The 21,255-nt window shown below is 37.4% G+C and overlaps 5 protein-coding genes across 5 annotated transcripts; 1 reads left to right on the plus strand and 4 right to left on the minus strand.

The window, feature by feature from the left end:
• Positions 1-26: 26 nt before the first annotated feature.
• MONOS_4082 (putative ribosome biogenesis protein BOP1) lies at positions 27-2,953 on the minus strand (the record flags this gene model as incomplete). The annotated part of the gene is made up of 8 exons (XM_067874124.1): positions 27-563; positions 819-911; positions 1,076-1,336; positions 1,576-1,821; positions 1,968-2,224; positions 2,309-2,420; positions 2,494-2,740; positions 2,816-2,953. The coding sequence occupies 8 exons, from the start codon at positions 2,951-2,953 to the stop codon at positions 127-129; spliced, it is 1,791 nt and encodes a 596-aa protein (XP_067733555.1). The 3' UTR covers positions 27-126.
• Positions 2,954-4,171: 1,218 nt separating this feature from the next.
• MONOS_4081 (uncharacterized protein) lies at positions 4,172-4,390 on the minus strand (the record flags this gene model as incomplete). Its single annotated transcript, XM_067874123.1, has 1 exon — positions 4,172-4,390. The coding sequence occupies one exon, from the start codon at positions 4,388-4,390 to the stop codon at positions 4,172-4,174; it is 219 nt and encodes a 72-aa protein (XP_067733556.1).
• Positions 4,391-5,149: 759 nt separating this feature from the next.
• MONOS_4080 (uncharacterized protein) lies at positions 5,150-12,573 on the plus strand (the record flags this gene model as incomplete). The annotated part of the gene is made up of 3 exons (XM_067874122.1): positions 5,150-5,175; positions 5,251-6,263; positions 6,417-12,573. The coding sequence occupies 3 exons, from the start codon at positions 5,150-5,152 to the stop codon at positions 11,753-11,755; spliced, it is 6,378 nt and encodes a 2,125-aa protein (XP_067733557.1). The 3' UTR covers positions 11,756-12,573.
• A 2,793-nt stretch (positions 12,574-15,366) lies between these two features.
• On the minus strand, positions 15,367-15,975 carry MONOS_4079 (uncharacterized protein; the record flags this gene model as incomplete). Its single annotated transcript, XM_067874121.1, has 1 exon — positions 15,367-15,975. One exon carries the CDS (start codon positions 15,973-15,975, stop codon positions 15,367-15,369), a length of 609 nt encoding a protein of 202 aa, XP_067733558.1.
• Positions 15,976-16,023: 48 nt separating this feature from the next.
• Positions 16,024-16,461, minus strand: MONOS_4078 (uncharacterized protein; the record flags this gene model as incomplete). The annotated part of the gene is made up of 1 exon (XM_067874120.1): positions 16,024-16,461. The coding sequence occupies one exon, from the start codon at positions 16,459-16,461 to the stop codon at positions 16,024-16,026; it is 438 nt and encodes a 145-aa protein (XP_067733559.1).
• Between the last annotated feature and the right edge of the window lie 4,794 nt (positions 16,462-21,255).

Raw genomic sequence — 21,255 nt, forward strand, 5'->3', positions numbered from 1 at the left:
AAGAAAATATTTATTTTTGGGTGTGAATTTTTTTTCCTTTTCAGATTATTACATTTGCCCGCTTTTCATTAATAAAAATTAAAATGAAATGAAATTTAAAAAAATGAAGTGAATGAGATTGCATTGTTAGATGAAAAGGCGAATTACGCCATCATCAAATCCTCCAAATACCCATGGCTGAGTTGGATGGAAAATGCAGCACTTTGCAGCCGGAACAATCAATTCCTCTGAATCTCCTCCATCTTTCTTTTCCTCCTCTTCATCTTCATCATCACTGTCATCTGAGCTCGAGTTGTGAATGATCCGCCTTTTGGGTCCATTCAATATCTTCACAGGAACAATCACTGGAGAGCCCTCGGGATCGTCTTCAGGCACGCTTCCATGGACGATCTGAATGGAGCCTTTCATTGTGGAAGCAGCAAACAGAGGGAAAGAGCGGTGGAAGCAGACGTGGTAGAAAGGCGTGGCTGCAGACGAAAGAGTTCGATACGGCAGCATCGTCTCTGCATTCAGATCGAACCAAGAAATTCTTCCTTCGCCAGAGCAGACAACAAGATGGTCCCCTGTTCAGTTTGAAAGCGTTAACGGACAAATACCATGGAATAATGACATTTGAGAGAATAATTGTTTGCAAATCAATAATAATAAAAGCAAAAATAAAATAAAATAAAATAAAATAAAATAAAATTAAATAAAAAAAAAAAGGATTATTTCAAAGAAGAGACAAAAAATTCGAAATTAGTTTCATATTCACAAAAACATAAGTTTATTTAAAATTGCATTTATTTATTTAAACTAATTCATTTAATCTGTCAAACCTGAAGGATGAATCGCCATTGAAGTGATTAATTGCATTGAGCCACGCAGTTTTCTGACAGATTGTCCCTTGTCGAGTGAATACACCTCCACATCTGTGAAAATTGATTAAAGATAATCAAGTGTGAAGAATTATTATGATCAGTTAAAAAATTATATTTGATAAACATTGAATATGATAACATATTTATGTATATAAGATTTATTAGATAAACATTAGTTTGCGAACAAACAAAATAAACAAGCAAAGAACACAAACGTTTTTCAAACGCCACAAAGAACTGAGGTTTCGTCGGGTGGAACAGACCGCATTTTGCCTGGCGTTTCTTGTTGGAAGGCTTGACAGTCTGCCTGCCGGTGATGTTGTGGATGAGCAGGACAGACGAAGAGTTGTCAGACATCACAGCAGACAGAAACACTCCCCCGGCGTGCCAGTTCAGATGCGTCACAAGCTTTGAGTGCTCGATCGTCATCAGAATACCCTCATGCTCAGGAAACGGGGCAGCAAGTGACCAGGCGACTGTGGCAAAGCGAAAAAGAAAGAAAGAAAGAAAAGAAAAGAAAAGTTTGTATAAAAAGACGAATAAAATAATGAACAAAACAAATGATGAAAAAAAAAAAATAAAATAAAACGTTTTGAAATACCAAAAAATTGATTCAAAAGAAATAGAGTATAAAATGCAATTATGTTATATATATATGCATGTGTAAGCTTTAATAACAACAGCAAAACAAATCATCTTGAAATTATCAGAATACCTTTTTTAGTCATGGCAGATGCCGGAATTGTCTTCCTCGGATTCACAAAGTTGACAGCAGCCTGTGCATCTGCCTGATTCAAGGCAGGCGAGTATATGCAAAGCGTATTTCCCGACGCCACCGCCAGGACAGGCTTGTCTCGCGACGGGTTCCATGCGATGTAGCTGATTTTGTGTGGAAGCTGCAGCGAACGAACACAACGCCCTGTTGTCACGTCCCACACACGCACACACCCATCAGCAGAGCCTAAGGGCAATTGCATTTGCACGGCAAGGCAAAACAAGGTATATATATATATTTATAATCAATTCCATGATTAAAAAAAATAATTTATTAGGAAATTCAATTGTAATTTTTGTTGTCAAAAGAGAAAATAAGAGTGTTATTCAAACCTGATGCTAGGTATTGTCCAGTGAATCTGTCTGTATCAAGAGCAGTAACAGCAGACGCGTGGCCCTTCCATTCAGTAGAAAGAATCTGAGGAAATGGAAGAAGATCCATTGGATCTGGCAAGCTTGGAAGAAGAGAATCAGGATCAACTTTCACTCGGCGATGCTTCATTCTGGGAAATAGAAATAGGTCCAAATACCTTTGATATTGATCCCTAAACGTCGATGCATATGGCGTGACAGCTCTGAAAGTCTCAAATCTTATGAATATTTTGATTTCAAAGCATTTAAAAAGAATTCCCAATGAAAAATGAATATTATAAATTGAAGAAATTCATTCACACTTTTGAGGAATATAATCAAGTTTCCTATCTTCTGGATGAGATTCCTCCCATCTTTTTCGCTCATTCTCAGTAAATAAATATTCTTCTGGAGGATTATAGGATTCGCTGTGATCTGATTTTAAAAAATTTTGAAAACGACAAATATCAAGATGAAAATAATAATAATTATAATAATCTTCGCAAACGAGGTAACAAATGCATAGGAGCAGGTATTTTTTTCGATTTACTTCTCCATCTTTTGGGATCATTATCAAATCGCCAAAGATCTTTAATCTCTTCTTTTTGCTTTGGCTTTTCTTTAAAAGCACCAATGCGAAGTTTATGAACAAATTCATTAATTTTTCGAAATTCCGTTTTCGAAGGAATGAATGATGATTTTGGACGTAACCTGTTAGAAACAGGATGAATACTATCATATTCAAATGAAACATCCTAAAAATAAAAATGAAATTCAAATATTATTCATCGTAAATAATCAATATATATTAAATATATCAAAGAGCATACAATTGGATCATCTGAATGAAGACTTGGAAAACGTCCTGATTCAATTCTTAATAAAACTTGTAATTCTTCGTCAGTCAATTGAATTTCTTCTCCTGTTTCATCATCTCTAATTGTCCTTCTCACAGCCGGATCGGCCATTTTTTGTAACAATGTTTTGTACTCATTTTGCATTGATGATGAGTTGTTTCAATTTTCTTTTATGATCCAATTATATAATTGAAAATAGTGCTTTTCACAAATCTCTCATCAAAAACATTCAAATTCGAAAAAACAATATCTCAATTTATGAAATAATAACAAAATACTTAAATTTGAATTTTTTTTTGGGGAATAAAACAAGTATTAATTATTAAAGAAGATAATTGTATTTGTCACGTCATGCAAAAATTTGTCAAAGTTGTTTTCATTTTTCATTGGAGCTGTTTTGCATGGATATGAGTTTATGGAATCAAATATGTCCAAATAAAGTTCCTCAAACTCAAAAATGATGAACAAAAAATTGGAAAAAAATTCTGAACTGATATTATTCATTTATCATTTCTCATCATTGACAATCGCTTATTTTGAATAACAATTTATTTTTCATCAAATATGTGAAACAATTATTGAAAACGCTATATTTTTCTGCAAATATACCATTTTCTTTTCATACGAAAAATTTATTTTTTTGATTCATATATGATTAATTCCTTGTAAACAACTGTTAAAGATCAACATCAATTCATCAATAACTTTCATATATAATTTTCATTTGTTTTCTTTATTTTTTCAAGATTTTCAAATCTTTCTAAATTTTATTCATTAAATTTTGAGTTTATTAAAAAATTAAAACCCCAGTAAAAGATAAAAGAAAAAAGAATAAGCTGAAAGAACAAATTGCAATCATAATAGTCACTTTCTATTTATATTCCTTTATCAAAAAGAAACATTTTCATATATTTTAGAAATCAGAAAAAAACTGAGGATAATCTAATAAAGGGCGCAGGAATTTTTTATTTTGAGTTTTTGTTTGCATCCACATCCATGGTGAGACGCTCCACCAGCGCAAAAGCTGCGTTCAATATTGCTGCATTGCTGTTACTTTGTGTAATATGCCTTAATGCTGAGGGTAATGCCAATGCACAAATTCTGCAAAAAATGAACGAGGAGATCCGGAACTGCATGTTGAGCAATGCACACGAAAATGCCAAACGTATCAACAATTTTACTATTCAGAGGGAAACGATTGGGAGCGCAGCTGACAATTGCATCTGCTGTGTTCAAACAAGTCTCAAAATCATCAACAGCTCGTTGTGTGCGAGCCATCTCACCATGGCGCCTCTCTGTGGATGCACGCTCCTCACTTCTCACCACCGCTCATCCACCACCATCCGCTCCACCACCTGCCAGATCCACCCCCACCACAATCACAAACACCACCCACTTTTCCTCTCTGCCCATGCCTCCCTTGCCCTCACCAACTTCTCTCTCCAAATCCTTCAACCAGCATTCTTCTCCTTCCCCCTCTTCTCCATTCCTCCAAATTCCCTCTCTTCCACTCACTCCCCAATCCCCACCTCTTTCTCTATCTCCCATTCTTCCTTCTCCTCATTCATCTCCCTCATTCAGCCCTTCATTTTTTCTCCTTCTTCCATTTCTCCTTCTTCTTCCCTTATTCATCTCCATCTCTCACACACACTCTTCACCAACATCACCACTGCACCACAATCCACACACATCATTCCTGCCAATCACACACACTCACACAACTCATTCACCACCACCACAAACACCACCACCACAAACACAGACACAAACACAAACACACGCATTATTCCCTCTTTTTTGCATCATTCTTCTATCTCCGTCCACTCAACCATCTTCCTCCACATTCACAACCCCATCGATGGTGCCATCCTCCCCTACCTCAATAGCCCATCCACATCTCTCTCTGCCTTCAACACATCTTTCCTCCACCTAACTCGATCTTCACCAAATGATCCTGTTGAACATATTGGAACTGAATCTCAAAGAGTGAAACTAGGAAGAGAGAGTATTTATGATCTGAACAGCTATCACTTTGAATGGTGCATATGGGAAAATTCAAGCAGTGGATCAAGTCATGGCGGAGCACTTTATATTAATTGCGTGAATGCAAATCTCACAATAACTTCTTGTTCGTTCAACAATTGTTCAGTTACGGGTGAATATTCTGGTGGAGCGTTATGTTGTGATTATTTGTTGAAAATTGATATCTCAAAATCCAATTTCACAAATTGTTCAGCTGCACAAGGAGGAGCTGTTTATGTTGGCTGGCCACAATCCAGTTCTGTTTGGATTATATCAAAAAATAGAATGGATAATTGCTCAATAACAAATTGGTGTGGAACTGGTTGGAATATCGTGCTTGACAATATGACATCAAATGGTCAATTCCTGTTTTCGAAATGTGTTAGTATTGCAAATACCGGTGGTGATGCGGCTGGCGCAGTCACCTTTCATTACCCTCCACCAGTAATACCTCTTCAATATTTACTCCAAGAGTGCCAGTTCATCAACAATAAATTGATTGCTTCATTGACTTATGGAGGTGCTGGCATTCATTGCACCACAACATATGATTGGATGAATGAAGTCATATTCATCGCATTCTGTTTCTTCGATGGCAACACAGCAACAGATGGCAGAGGAAACGATGTGTTTTTCAATGGCAGCATCACCAAGTCCCCATTCAATCAGTGTGGATCAACAACAGAATCAAATAGAGTGTGGAATGCTGGAACTGCCGATAACGTTGAATACAACAATTGGCTCCCTCTCATAACAACTTATAAAATCGTATCAAATAATGGAACAAACACCGATCTCTGCGGAATTACACAACTCAATCCATGCGCCACAATAGAATTTGCTCTTTGTCGCGTGACAGATACACAAGATGCCTCCCTCACACTCCTCAGCTCAACATTTGTCCCCAATCAAACGCTCACCTTCAGCGCAGCTGACACAAAAATCACAGGAAATGGAACAACTGCCACAACCATCGCTTCCAGTGGCATTCCTCAGCCAACTTCTTCATCCTCTCCCTCATCATCGACATCTTCTTCACCAGATCCATCTTCCGCTTCTGCCCTTTTCCAACAAACTCAGGGCTCACTCACAGTCTCTGCCCTCGCCATCTCCCACAACTCCTCAAATCCCATCACCCCCATCCTCTTCCACCTCTCTGAAAACTCCCCTTACCTCATCCTCAACACAACCACCATCACTGGAACAACCTCATCTTCATCATCAATCACCACACCCCTATTCTTCCTCACAGCTGGCTCCCTCGCCCTCAACCACACAGCAATCACCAGCCTCACCCTCAACAGCCAAAGCATCTTCCACCTCACCTCCCTCACAGCTCCCCTCACCCTCAACTCCTCCAACATCACCGACATCACCTCCACAGCCTCCCCCACCAGCTGTGTCCTCTCCTCTGCCACCTCCCCTGCCCTCTCCATCTCCCTCGCCAACTGCACCATCACCAACATCAACTCAGCTCCACAACACCAACAGATTGCCACCGATGGCGGGTGCATCTCATTCGCCTCATCTGCCTCTGCCAACTCGTTTTCAGTGAGTGACACAAATTTCTCCACCTGCTCTGTGAGCGAGGATACAAGTTCTGGAGGAAGAGGCGGTGCTCTCATGATCGAGTTCAAGGATGATTCAGAAGTGTCAGAATCCTCCTTTTCCATGGCAAATGTGGTGTTTTCAGCCAACAAGGCCAGTGTCGGAAGAGATATGTATTTTGTGTGCGAATCATTTGTCGCTTCTGTGAAAGGGCCCTTGTTCGCCTTCATGAAAAGCATCACTCAGAAAGACAACTCGATTGTTGGGCACGATAGAACAGAGGCATTCCGTGATTGGGATGTCGATTTATTCATATTTATAGATGGTTTTTTTGATGATACAATATATGTGGATGGAACATCTGGAGTGGAGAAGGCGTATTGTGGGATTGAAAAGGTGCCATGCAAGAGTGTGGGCTATGGGGCAGGGCATCTGAAGAGAACACAGAATAAAAAGCAGGAAATTATTTTATGTGCAAACTCGTCTGTGGCAGGGTGCGTGGATGTGGGAAGAGTGCTTATAAAAGCAAAAGAGAAGGAAATGATAAGAATCGAATGCCAAAGAGAACTGAGTGGGTCTGAAGAATGCATTCTGAAGACAGAATCACTGACAGAAATAGAGTTCATTGGGATTGTTGTTCCATCGAATTTTGAGAGGACAATAGCATCAGTGATCGAATCAAGCACTCAAAATGGGGAGTTGCACATGAAGAACTGCATGATGAGTGTGGTTGGAGGGAAGGAAAACACAATTGAATTTTCCTTGATCAAATCGACAGGGAAGATGGTTGAACTGGAGTTTGTGACGATTTCAGAAGTGAAATCATCTGTCTCGCTGTTTTCATTTTCACATTCCTCAGGAAATGTGAATGAAGGAGATACTGAACAAAAATACAAAGCGAAGCTGTTGAATTGTTCAATGGAAGGATGCAGTTTGGCAGAGCATTCATATGGTGAATCTCCATTGATGATATCTTCTTCTGTTTTGCTTGAAAACAGCAACTTTTCAAATATCGAGAACAAGGGCAGTGGAGAAGGAGGTGTTGCAAAAGTGACTTTGCAAAGGAATGAAGAATTGGTTATTAAATCAACAAATGCATCATCTTGCTCACTTTCATCAGGCAATGGAAAAGGAGGATTCTTGTATTTGAACTGTCAAAATTGTTTGAGTGAAAAGCCATTTCTTTTTGAAAACGTTTCATTTGCAAACAACAAAGCAGCCATTGGAAAGAATATGTTCATTTTGGGAAAGGATTTCAACAGTTCTGTGACAAATGACTCATTCAACTTCGGTTATTCCTCAATGAAAGGCGATAACAATTTGTTTGTTGGAAGTGATGATTTTCATTCAAACAAAGATTTATTCATGTTTCTGATTCCATACAGCTCAATTGAGATATTTATCTCATCGAGTGGATTTGATGTTGCGAGATGTGGAAGTGAAGAAGAACCATGCTTCACAATGTGGAAAGGGATGGAAAATATGGAAAAGGAGGTTGGAAAGAAAACAATTCAGGTTGAAGGATCGACAATTATTCGAAATTCATTCAATGTTTCCAATTATCAGATCAAAAAAAGTGTAAAGATGGGAGAAGAAGATACAAAAGCAATATTGAATTTTGAAAAGGTAGTTGGAAATCAATTGGAATATTTCATGGAAAACGATGTTCGTCTTGAATTTTTCAACATCCAACTTCAACTAACATCTGGATTTGACAACTCAGCCAAAACGATTATTTCAAACAGAGGTGGAGAATTAGTGATACGCGAATGTTCATTCCATTCAGAGGCAGGAGTGAACAATGGATTTGATTGTGTGTTTGTGGATGTGATTGGAGGAAGTGTGAACGTGAATGATTTGTCGATGGAATCATGCAATGTTGGAGAAAACATTTTTGTTATTAACAGCGCTGGAGTTTCTTGTCATTTTGTGAATGTTCGAGTGGAATCATTGAATGAAAGTGGTGGATGTCTTCTTCTGATCAAAGGATCTGAATTAACAACAAAGATAAATGAAGTGAGTGAGGAAATGAGTCTCAACATTGATAATTCGTCATTTTCAGGAGTGAAGAGAAGTGACAATGGATCAAGCATTTTGGAGTCAAAAAATGAGAAAAAAATAGATTTGGTTGTGAATGAGAGCAACATCACAGAAGACAAAGCAGAAACAAGTGAAAAAGGAGGGGCAATATTCTTCACATTGGGTGCATCTGGATCAATGAAGATGATTGACTCAACAATCAGTCAATGCAGCTGCACAAATGGGAAAGGAGGAGGAGTGTATTTGGCAACAAAAGAAAGAGGAGATTTGAATTTCACATTTGTGGGGATGAAGTTCAGTGCAAACACAGCAAAAGTGGGTAATGATATTTTCATTGAATGTTTCAACATCACATCTCAGATCAATGAACGACAATTTCAGTTTGATCTTCGAGAGAATCATTATTCGCGAATTAATGCAATATATGGAAGAGATGAAAGTGATTATCAGAGCGACACCGATCTGATTGATTTTGTGACGATTCATCAGGGTGACACGATCATTGTGAGCAGCGTGAATGGATCGAATGAGAGACAGTGTGGAACAAACACACTTCCTTGTTTCTCAGTTGATTATGGACTGATGCATCTGACTTCAGATTTCATAAGTCAAATGTTCATTCTTGAGGAGAGCGTGATTGATGAGGAGATTAATTTGGAGGAGGTGAGCCTGAGTTCGAAGAGCAGAGGCTTGTGTGAAGTTGAAGTTGAAACAGTGATTGAAAGAACAAGAGAGGCATTGATATCAACAGCTGGAACAGCCTCAATGCTGAGAGTTGGCTTTGTGTTTGATTCGAATTTCGCTTCCACACATGAATCACTGATATCACCAGAGGGAGGGATTCTGGAAATTATGAATTGTTCGTTCACAGAAAAACAATTGATAGAAGGAGTTAATGCAGAATTTGCAAACATTCCATTTCACATTATTAATATGGAAAAAGGAGAATTACAACTTGATGGATGCGCGATATCAAATCTTATTCTTCATGAATCTGCATTATCTCTTTCATCGCAACTTCCATCAGTTATTGATACATTAACGTTTTGCAGTTCAACAATAAAAACTTCTCTGATAGATATTGATGAATGTGGACAATTAACAATCAAGGATTTCAATGCAGAAAATATATCAGTTAAAGGAAAAGAAGAATCATTGATATCTTGCCTGTCAATGAAAAAGACGATGCAGTTAGCAAATTGCACAATGGACGGAGTAAGTTCAAAGACCACAAAAGGGAAATTGATGAAAGTGGAGGATTGCACAGATGTGAAAATGTACAGTTGCATTTTTGATGGAAGTTTAAAGGAAATAAATGAAATGAATTCAAATACAGAAGAAGAGAAGTGCAGATGGGAAGGATCTCTTGTGGATGTTGTGAAGAGTTATGTGATGATGAAAGATTCAACAATCTCGAATTCACCTGATGGTGGAGTCGCAATGAGTGGAGGAAATATGATAATTGAGAAAGGAGAGTTCATTGGCAACAATCCATCCATTGAAGGATATCCATCATTGAGAAGAAACATCATCTGTTTAGATTCAGGAACATTGAATGTGATGAGTTTGAAAGGAGGAGATGGATTGAAGGATAATACTTCTCTTTGGATGTTGAATGAAGGGTGCAGTTTTGAAGGGATTGCTTCAGAAAGAGATTCATCATTTTTTATTCCTGTATTAGAGAGTGTTGAGGCAAAAGAAGAAACAGATAGAATGAAACTGACATTCAAAGGAATGCTTCTTGTTCCATGCAATTTGTCATTCGCAGTTGTGAAGAGAAAAGGAGAAGAGAATGAGATTGAAAAATACATGTTTGATGAAAATGGATTCTTATCAGAAAGGGAAGTTGAAGGAAGTGTGGGAAAAGATCTCATCAGAAGTTGTGAAGACGAAATTGAAGTGAGCGTGTGCATTTTGTTTGGAAACTCAAATTCTCCATCTTCGACAAACTCATTTATTTTGAAAAATGCGAGTATCACTCCACCAAAAGGAGATGAAAGAAATGTTGAAAGTGGGAAAGAAGAAAAATCATCATGGGCATTGGTTGTGATTGTGATATTTGCAATAATGTTTCTGATTGTTCTGATTGTATCAATTATATTCATTGTTCGGTGGAGGAAGGCGAAGAATGATGCAGAAGATCTGAGAGAGATCGTGAACGATAACATCAGAAAAGATCCGAAGGCATTTGAGATGGTGACGATGGAGATGTCACCAGAGGCGCAGTGGAGAAGAGCAGAAAGGGAGGCAGAGAAGAAGAACGAAGAAAACATGAAGAAAAGAATAATTGGAAAAGAGATGGTTCATTCAGAGTCTGAAGAGTATTTGCTGGCTGAAAGTGGATCAACTGAATATATATTGGGGAGAGATTCAGATAAGATTCCTGATTGGGCATTGGAGAAGGTTGATGAGAAAGAAGAAGAGGAAGAAACAAGAAAGAGATCGCCTTCACCTTCCATTTCATCAACTTGTTCAACTGATTCGGATTCAACATTTGTTCGATCGGAGAGTCTGTGTCCAACCACTTCGTCCATGTCAAATCTGGTGGATGCAATGGCATGCTCATCTCCTCATGAGAAGCTGATTGTGGATCTGCGAGATTCGCTGTTCATGCTGCTTCATGGGAGGAATGAGAAGAAGGAGATGGCGATAGGCACATTGACTGAGAGAGAGCACACAGCTGCACAGGTGTTGTTCTGGGTGGCAAATGTGGCACTCCATTCATTTGATGAAATGGAAAATCCTCTTTCTTCCCTCACAAATTTGAGTCCTCACATTGTTCTGTTTTCGGAGCACATGGTGATCTGCATTGTGATGCATTCAGATTTGCTTTCATCTGATGATTCTGATTCATCATCCATCTCATCAACAACATTTGTGACATCTGCAAGTGATGATGAAAGTGACTCATTGCCATCATCAGCGTTTGAGGATGAAGACGACAGTTTCAAAAAAGAGTGTCTGAGGTGGAAGGCACCAGAGCTGCTGATGAACAAGAAGAGGGAAGCAACGAAGGAGTCGGTGGCATTCTCGATTGGGATGATGCTGTGGGAGTGCCTGACGCTTCATGTTCCGTTTGGGGAATATGAGGCAGAAATTGCTGGACAGAAGATTGTGAATGGGGAGCGTCCGAACATTGGGGTGGTTGAGTGCGAGTGGGGAAGAGAGTTTGTGAAGAAGTGTGTGCTGGGGGATTTGACAGAGAGACCTTCGCTGACAGATGTGAAGCGGTGGCTGATTGGACACTTTCCAGAAGAGGCAATAATTGTGACAGCAACAGATGCAATATTCACCGAAGACTGAATGGGGGCAGTGCATGATGAAGAAGAGTGTGCATGAGGGGATGAAATTCAGATGAGCATGCGAATGCTTTGAACCATCTATTGGAACAATATGGTGTTGCAGAAAGCATTGTTGAAAAGAAACTGTCACTGTGCATGGGGAAGGGGAGAGGAAAGAAAATGAAAGACCGCTGGCTATAAAAAAGAAAAGCATTACACCACCACAAGCACGTCAATTTTGATTTTATTTAAGTTATTGTTGTTGTAATTCACACTTTTGTTTGTGTTTTTGTCACCTGTCTGAAGCCTGGAAGCCATTTCGAGTTTTCACATCGCCTCTTCATTTTGTTGATGCTTTTGTGATGCTGAGGGTTTCGAATGCCGATCAATCATGAGGAGTCTTCTTGCTAATGAGATGTTCTTTTGATGATTATATTGGCTGTTTGAATCCTTTTGTCACTTTTTGCATCGATATTTGCGATTTCACTTATCTTTTTGTTTGCTTGATTGATTGCTTCTTTCTTTCTTCACTGTTTTTGCGTTTAATATTTTGTCACATAACAACTGTGTTTTGAGATATGCTTCTTCAAATGTTTTGACAAATTATTTCTCTCGCTCACTTTTTCTTTTTCGAATGGTTGAATTGTTCGTGTTTTTTTGTTGATTGTTTTGTTATATTTATATATTTATCAATTTTTCTGATTTTAATGTGTGTAACTCATTTGTTGATGTGCCTCACACATTGATTTTTCACAACACTTTTTATAGTCAGCAATGGCCGCTTCATTTTCAGAAGGAAAAGCGATCATTGAAGCAGATAAAACACGACGAACGTGCTTTTTCAATGCTTGAAGAGGGTTCTACTTTTTTTTCTATCTGAACATCTCGGATGATTGTTGTTGAAAGAAAAAAATTAAGATGAAATGTTTGAATATCTTTTCAATGCGGAAACCATCGTTGTGTTTTGAAATAATTCAATTATCAATAACTTTATGGAATCAACTGGGTCTCTCTTTTGTTCACAAGCATTTTAATTTTAAATTTTTTCATTTTTCATTGACTTTGAAATCATCTTTTTTAATCATTTTTTACGCATCATAAATTCTTTCTTTCTTTTATTTTCTTTCAATGCTTTCAACAATCTTGCCAATTCCATCATGCTTCATATTTTCTTCATTTGTTTTGTGGAATTAATCTCTCGTTCAAAGAAATATTCTATTTTTTTTGAATTTTTATCGATTCATAAGAAACGAATATTTGTAATTGTCAAACTTCATTCTCCTCAAAAAACATCCTCATTTTTAAAAAGATTCATATTTTTATAAAAACGCTGTGAGACAGGTTTGCTCCGAGATAATGAGTATTTTTCACGATTTGTGGGTGGTTTAAGTGAGAACTTCGCCCTCCCAGATATGACGAGGAAAAAGTGCGAGATGAAAATATTGACAAAAACATTTGAACTATTAAAAAGTGTTTTATGCATTGTCAGCTTCACTTCGCCACCGACTTCGCCTTTTTGCCTTGGTCGCGAAGACCAGACGGCAGGGGACATTGCCCCTCGGAGCTCTCTCCTGCAGGCCGTGCAGGGATCCGGTGAGGCGAATATAATCAAGGAGTAGAAAGAAAAACCACTCTCGCTTCCGAGAGGCGTGGAAAAGAAAACTGCTTGTGCAGCGCTCTGCCTCCCGCTCTTTTGCTGCATCAGCAGGTTAACATCAATCATCACACACTGCATAATTAATAATTAATTCTTCTCTGAAAAAAAAACAAAAATAATCTTGTAAAGGAGAAGGATCATTCTTGAACTTTTTATTCGTTTCCATGTTTCTCCAAAAAGGTTCTCGGTGCACATGAATATCTTCGGGCTGTTGATCTTTTTCCATCTCCTCTGCTTTCTCGCCCTTTATCCCGTCATCTTCCTAATCTGTTTCTCTCTCTTCCGCACACAGCCGCTCTGAGTCTCTCCATCCGCGTTCGTATTATTTCGAAGCAAATCCTGTCTCACTGCGTTCTATCAATTCGCAATAAAGCGAATCTATGAACTCAAGGAGCAGGTTTGCTCCTCGATAATGAGTCTTGAAAGCACTTTTCCATATATATTTATTTTGATTGAGTTGAATTTTATTTATTTATTTGTTATGATCTTAAACCCTTCTGCCTAGCACATCGACGTGCGGAGGATGAGTTGAGAGCGTGCGGGTGAAGTATGCGGCACCTGGCTCTACTCCTTTTCTTTCTCTGCGTGCTTCTGAGACATTCATTTCCGGGAACTCGATTCTGATAAGTTCTTTATCATTTGTCCTGAACGACTCACTCCACGCTTCCTTCTGTCTATGAACATCTTACTCTGTGGTGCTGTGTGTTTGCTTCCAGTCAGCTCGCAAGCGCTGCTGGGTATTATGAAGTGTGTTTTCCAACGCTAGTGTGGTCGGGATTAGGAGTTCAATGACAAAGCAATTTCTCCTTGCTTTCTCTCTTCTCAAAGCTTAAAGTCTCATTTCTTTGACCGCTTTCTCTTTTCTCATATCTTCTTCTCACCCAGCTTCCGATATATTTTCAGTGCATTCTTTCATTAACGATTCCGCTTGATCGATTCTCATATTATTCCTTTCTCTACACATATCCAACTTTTCTTCTTCTCCACGAGGGGGTTCTTGGACGTCGATCGTCAATAGAAATCCATTTCATATCTTGAACAGGTTAAATATTTTCAAATTTTGGACCACTCTTGATCCTTGCGCCACTGTTGTGTAGGAATTGCTCGCTTTCCAAAACGAACCTTCTCATCTTGTTTTGTGTTTTATAACTTTATATCTAATCGAGAACACGTTCAAAGTATCGTTTTTTTCAAACTCTCTTTGAATAGCATCTAACTCTTCTTTTATTCTCTGCATACTTGCAGGCAGACCTTCTCTAATACAAACCACACATGTTCATCCTTTAAAGTTTGTCCTTGCAGAATTAAACCAACGTTGGAGTGTTTCTTCTGTATTGATGAGTGCATTTTAATGTTTGTAAATATCGATTTTAATAGTCTTCCTTAATGATATCATTATCTGCACTTCTATTAATACCGTTTCTTCTTTCAATATAGAACACTCCCTTCTTTATCTCTCCAGCTCAGCTGGCTCTAAAGTTGCAAAAATAATAGTGAGGATAAGGGCTCTCCTCTGGAGTGCTGGTGGGTCTGTTGAGTTATATGTGGTTTCTTCTCATTTTGTTGTAGTTGAAAAATCCCACATTGATGTATATTGCTTGCCCCTTCTCAGCTTATCTCCATTCGTCTTAATCACTTCTGAAAAGGTTAATTAACTATTATTCTTTTCGTTCAGCTTTTTTGATCTCTCACCTAGAAATATTTGTTTTGGATAGAGTTTCAATAAATTCTTCCATAATCCATGAGGCATCTTTTGTTGTGAGGGTGTCAGGATCACCAGTGCTTTTCTTGTCCAAGAATTGTTAATCTTCGCAGCACTCTCCATGTGTTTCTTTCACTATTTTGGTTTCTCAGTATAGATGCTGCTATATCTCTTGCTCCAACGTATTTTCCCCATGCTTGAATGAGTTCTCTTCTTGAATATTCTCCTCTCCAGTCTTTAACTAATTATTTTTCATGGGGGTAACTTCTAATCATCATTTCTCATCTCTGAAAAGGTCAATCCTATTTTTCTCGATAACGGACTTGCACAATCTCGTTTTCTGGCATCTCTTTCTTTCTTTCTTTCTTTCTTTCTCTCTCTCTCTCTTTCTCTCAGAGAGTATTGTTTCCAAATACTTCCTCAGGGCGCGGGCACAATCTGTTCTGAAACAATATCTAGTGTTCTCGGTGCGATTGTCTGAAATATCTCTGCGACTTTCTCCCCCTTCAGTGCATAGTATGGATTTCTCGCCATCCGGCTGAGTGCATCTGCTTCCGTGTTCTGCTCTCCCGGGAGATGTTCCGTTTGTTTCGTAATGTCCAGGCTGTTCAGTTTCTTCTCCAATGATCTCAGTGTTGGAATGAGCGATGACGCTCCCCTTTTCTTCTGAATCGTCCATCTCGTGGAAATGTTGTCTGTCTTCAGACGAATATGATCTATCTTCTGTTGTTGCAGCCATGCTCCCTTTCTCTCTTGTGTCCTCAACACTGCTCTGGACTCCTTCTCGTTGATTGCTAGCATGCTCTCCTGGAGGGTCCAACTTCCGTGGACATATATCTTCTCTTCCATGTTCTCTGTCGGTATTGTTTGCACTGCGCCCCATCCCAGCTCTGACGCATCCGTTGTGAGTTCTGCTAGCCTTGCTCTTCTCCTAAGACTCCTTGGTCTGTTCTCCAGCGGGATTTTTCTCAAATGTGTGAATTCTCCCAACAACATTGGGTTGACTATCGCGATTCCCTTCCATCCTCATCGGGCTATTGCCTGCCTCAGTATGTATTGCATACGCTTCATCCACAAGCTCGCTGGTGGGTGTTGTAACCTCACAAAATTCAACCTCCCGAGGAGTACTGCTAAGTCTCTCGTCTTCCATCTCCTCCTCTTCTTTGTATATACTATCCAAGTTCGCACATCCTCCAACAGCAGCACTCTCTTCCTCTCTTGGAGCATCACTTCCATCTTCTCTGAATTCCACAGCCATCCCACAAACTCCACACTCATTCTTGGTTCCAAATTCAGTTTCTCTTCCGACAGTATCCAGCCCAGATTCCTCAGGAACTGGGCTATCTCCTGTGAGATCAATCCAATCCATCCCTGTCTTGGCGCATGAGGAGGATGTCGTCCAGGTTTATTACTAGCTTCACTTTCCAGTGTTCTCTGACGAACGAGGCTGCCCGTCTCATTATTTTTGTAAATATTCTGGGCACGTCCTTTGCTCCAAATGGCATCCCTACGAAAGCGTTGCATTGACTTTGAAAGCTGAAGTACAAATAGGGACTGAATTGCTCGTCCACTTTGACATGCTGATATGCCCTCGATATGTCCAGTGTTGTCATCCAGTCGTTCTCCTCCAGGAGTTCCACCACTGTCTCCTGGGAATCTATCTTGAAGTGTTTTCCCTGCACTTCCTCGTTTTGAGCTCTGCAATCCAGGATCTTTCTCCACTTTCCGTTCTTCTTTATCGCCATGAATGTCGGGTTGAACCACTTCACCTCCGACTTCTGTATGGTCTTCACCACTCCGTCCCTCAACTTCTCCTTATAAAGGTTTAAGCAATTGCTCCTTCGTGAGGATCTTCAATAGCTCTCTTCAACTTCCCACTCTGATAGTTCCTATTTGGGTTCTCGACCACAATCCTGGAAGCTTTCTTTATTCCTCTCTTGATTTCCTTCAAGCACATCATCTTATTCTTCGTTCTCATTTCGCGGAAATAAGCGGAGCCTTCCTCCATTTTCGTCACACTGTGCTGTGCGACTTCTTTCTATATCCTCATCTCGGAATTTTCTGTGGTCTCTTGTTCTATCTCATCCTCGCAATTTAACGCGGCTTTTTCTTCTTCGATTTTCTAACAATATCTCACGGTTTTTATATCTGCACCTATCTCTTGATTATGCGCTGTTTCTTGTTGCATTATCAATTCGTAATTTCTTTCCATTTCTTTCCCTATTCTAATCTCGCAGTAACCTCAGCTTTCTCTTCATTCAAACTCTTTTGATAGAAAGCGGTTTCTCTCTCCACAATAATCTCGTTTCATCTCACGGTTATCTCTTTTCTCTCTGTCTCGTTATCTTTCGCGGTTTCATATTTGTGATTATCTCCGTAAATAAACATAGAAACTTTTCTTATTATTAATCAATAATATTTCATCGTTTCTGTTTGTCATGCTGTTTCGTAACACAGCTTGTCTATATTTCCTTTGCTAAACATATATAATTTGTCGAGAATTCTCTTTATAACAATTTCGATTCTAAGTGAGGCTCTCTCTTCTCTCTCTACTCTCTCTCCTATCTTGGTTTCGCTGCAAAACGCGGCTCTCTCTTTTTTCTGTATTTCAATTTTTCAATGGAACTTGAATTTATATATGTATTTATTTTTGATTGCAGCGTGTTAACAAAATTTTGTATTTATGCAATTATCTTTTGGAAAGTCGCAGCTTCATAATTAGTAATTATTTTTCAACAGTAATAAAATTATCCTTGTTTAAAAACATCGCTGCAAAACGTGAATAGATCTTCACAAATATCCTTGTGAAATATATACGCATATGTTTTGTTGCTGCATTTATCCATATTTCGAGGAACTACACTATTCCTTTCCCTTATTTCCTTCTTTCAGTATTTTGAAGAATCTCTATTTATCCCTATCTCGTTGCAATCCACGGCTCTTTTTCAACTTCAGTCTGCATTAATATTTTTCTCTCTTTATTTCAATTAATTATATCTTTATTAAAAGGAGATTCTTTCTCAATTATAATCTCTCTATAATATATGGATATATCTTCTTTAATTCTTGAAATATCTTGCGATTACTAAATTTTCCAATATCTCGCTACATAAATGGCTCATTTTCCGAATAAATGAACAAAATATTTTGAAGTTTCATTTTCTTTGAAAATCTATTGAAACACATATCTTCATTTTGCAAAAATATCTCACAAATATCATAATATCAGTTTTCAATTTTGCATCTTCAATTCTTGTGTTGTCTTTTCACTATGCGCGGCTCTCTGTTCGTCTTTATCAGCTGTGCACTTCCTTCTATTCCCGATGATGTATTTCAAGCTCAAGTCCTGGTAAGTTCTACAATAATATTTTCATTTCTTTCCAGTTTCAGAATTCGATCTTAATCTTTTCCATCGCCGTCTCTGTATTTTTTTGTAACAGGCTGTTGTTTCTTAATCATTGCGGACAATAAAGATCTTCTTTGAATATAAGAATTGGTGAAGTTAGATCTTAAACCACCTATAAATCGTGAAAAATACTCATTATTGAGGAGCAAACCTGCTCCTTGCGTTTGTTGATTCGCTCTATTGCGAATTTAATGTTTTTTTTATTGATTGTTGAACTTTTATTTCTCAAAATGAGATGCCGATGGAAGCAAAGCAGTATGCAACATCACATATTCAACTCCTTCTTTTTTCTTTGTTTTTTTGAAAATCAGAGGACATAGAATGGTCAAAACAAAGAAAACTGTAACTTTTCTTGAAAAAAGAGAAAATGAAGAACAACTTTAAACTATGATAATTATGAAATGGAAGATTCGAAAGTTGAAAAAAAAAAACAAAATCATCGCTTATTTTTGAAAAAAAGGAAATGTTCCATTCAATTGGATGCTATGTGATTTTTGTGCCACATTGTTCGAATGACTGGGCAATGATATTTGTTTTCATTAACTTTCGAATCAATTCAAGATGAGCATTTGATAAAAATGAATCAGAAATATTAACCAGAAATAATAGTTTTCTTAAACATAGAATAAATACTTTATTCAAATTAACCTTTGTCAGATAATTTATTTCTTTTTCGATATTTTCTATCGAACATTATGAAAGAGTAAAATACATGTTTAAAGATATTTAATCTTCGTTTTATCTTGATCAAATTATTTCCATTTTTGTCCTTGCCAAATTTTTCACAAACTTGTTGAAAATCAAAAAAGAACAAAAAAAATGGAGGTGTGAAAATATTATTGTTTAATTTTTGTTCAAGAATTTGATCATAATTATCAGCAAGATATCCATTTAATCATTTGTTCTCGCAGCTCATCAACCATTTTCACAAAAATGTTGAAAAGAAAATTATATTTCTATTTTTGTGTGATAATTTTTGAAATCTTTAATTTTTCGAGGTGTTGATAGTAAAACTCAGGATATATAATAAGTTCTTATTATTTATATTTCTGCAAAGATTGGATAATAAAACATGATCCTATATAAAACGAACCAAAACGATTTGGTTGATTCAACGAACACACACACACACACACACACACACACACACACACACACACACACACACACACACACACACACACACAATTTTTTGTTTTTTATTATCGAATGTGATTAACTGATGATACGTATTTTCTTTTGCCGATTTATGAAACTTTTTTTCTTCAAATCTCAATCTCCACTATTTGATTTGAAATAGAGCGTGAAAAAAAGAAACGTGATACCCACTCACACAGAAATAATATCTGATTATGGCCAACAATCAGTCGTCGTTGAAATTCGAAAAATATTTACTGATCTATCTTTCTGTTTTCACCAACTGAATGGATTTGTCAGTTATGAATTTGGCTTGCTTCTTCATAATCTTTTATCCACAGCTGCAACTCATAGTGGAAAACCATAATCCATAGAATCCAATGAAAAGAAATCGTTTAATTATCGTTCAAAAACCGGGGAATCTTTCAAAAACGTGAATTTCAAGAAAAAGATAAATGCGATTTTTTCTTTATGAAGCATTTTCAATTATGTTTTTATTCCTCATTGAATATTGACTTCAATTTTCCATCAAAAAAAGATCATATTTCGTTTTTAGTTCAATTCTCATTGTTTTGAAAATCAATTTGAAACTTTGCTCATTTCTCAAAAAGAAATATAAAAAAATCAATACAAACAATTCTCTGAATGACTTTAATTGTTCGATGCATTCTTCACAATTGCTTTCCTTGTTGCACAAACAAAAAATCATAATTTATTCCAACTTTTTTTTCTATCATGATCTAATGACAAACTCTTTTTAATGACTATTAAAAAAAAGTTTTCACTGCATGAGTTTAAGTGGTGATATGCTTTTGTTGATATAGGTCAGTTTAAAACAATTTCTCAAAAAGCATGTGAACTGCGAAAAGATCGCATCAAAATGAGAAAAGTTACTATTGATTCTGGCACAATATCAAACAGATCTTGATATGGAGGAATTGTTGCAGAGAACCAGAAAAGGCCTGCGGAAGTGAACTGAAAACAGCCATGGATTACACCTAATCTATTTGAAAAAATTAATTACCATATATTTGCTCTTTATTTTAAAGGGGAAATAAATAGAGTGAAGAAAGTTAACATAATGGTTTCTGTGATTTATTATCAAAAGAATAAAACTATATTTTGAAAATTTCAGTTTTTGGAACATATCGAGCATTTTTGCACAACGAAGAAGTGATAATTCCATGTTTAACAGCAGCATATTATGCAATTCAGAAAAGTTCAATATTGAAGTCATCTGTTAAAAATTAATCGGACACTTCAAAAATTTCTTCCGAATCTTCTTATTCCGTTAGATAATTGTTTGATGAACTTTCACAGATTGTGAATGAGAAAGAAATTGTTGTATCAGGCATCTATTGCTTCGATGAAACTTCACTTCATTTGGGTGAGGATTCTTGCAAACTTGTGGTTTGTTAATAAAATAAATGACACCATTTTTTTCGTCTCTAAAAAAAACTTCTCACTCGATCTTGTGCTTGTTGACCTTCATGGATGACTCATATTTGTCATCTTTTCTCTTTTTTCTGCAAAAAATATGCATTTACAATATATTTTGAACTTTCTTTATTCATCATCATCAACATATTTTCTTCATCGTGCAAATTCATTACGTTAATC

This window comes from Monocercomonoides exilis (assembly GCF_001643675.1).
Source record: "Monocercomonoides exilis strain PA203 chromosome Unknown scaffold7-2047599, whole genome shotgun sequence".
In the NCBI taxonomy this organism is placed as follows: domain Eukaryota; phylum Preaxostyla; order Oxymonadida; family Polymastigidae; genus Monocercomonoides; species Monocercomonoides exilis.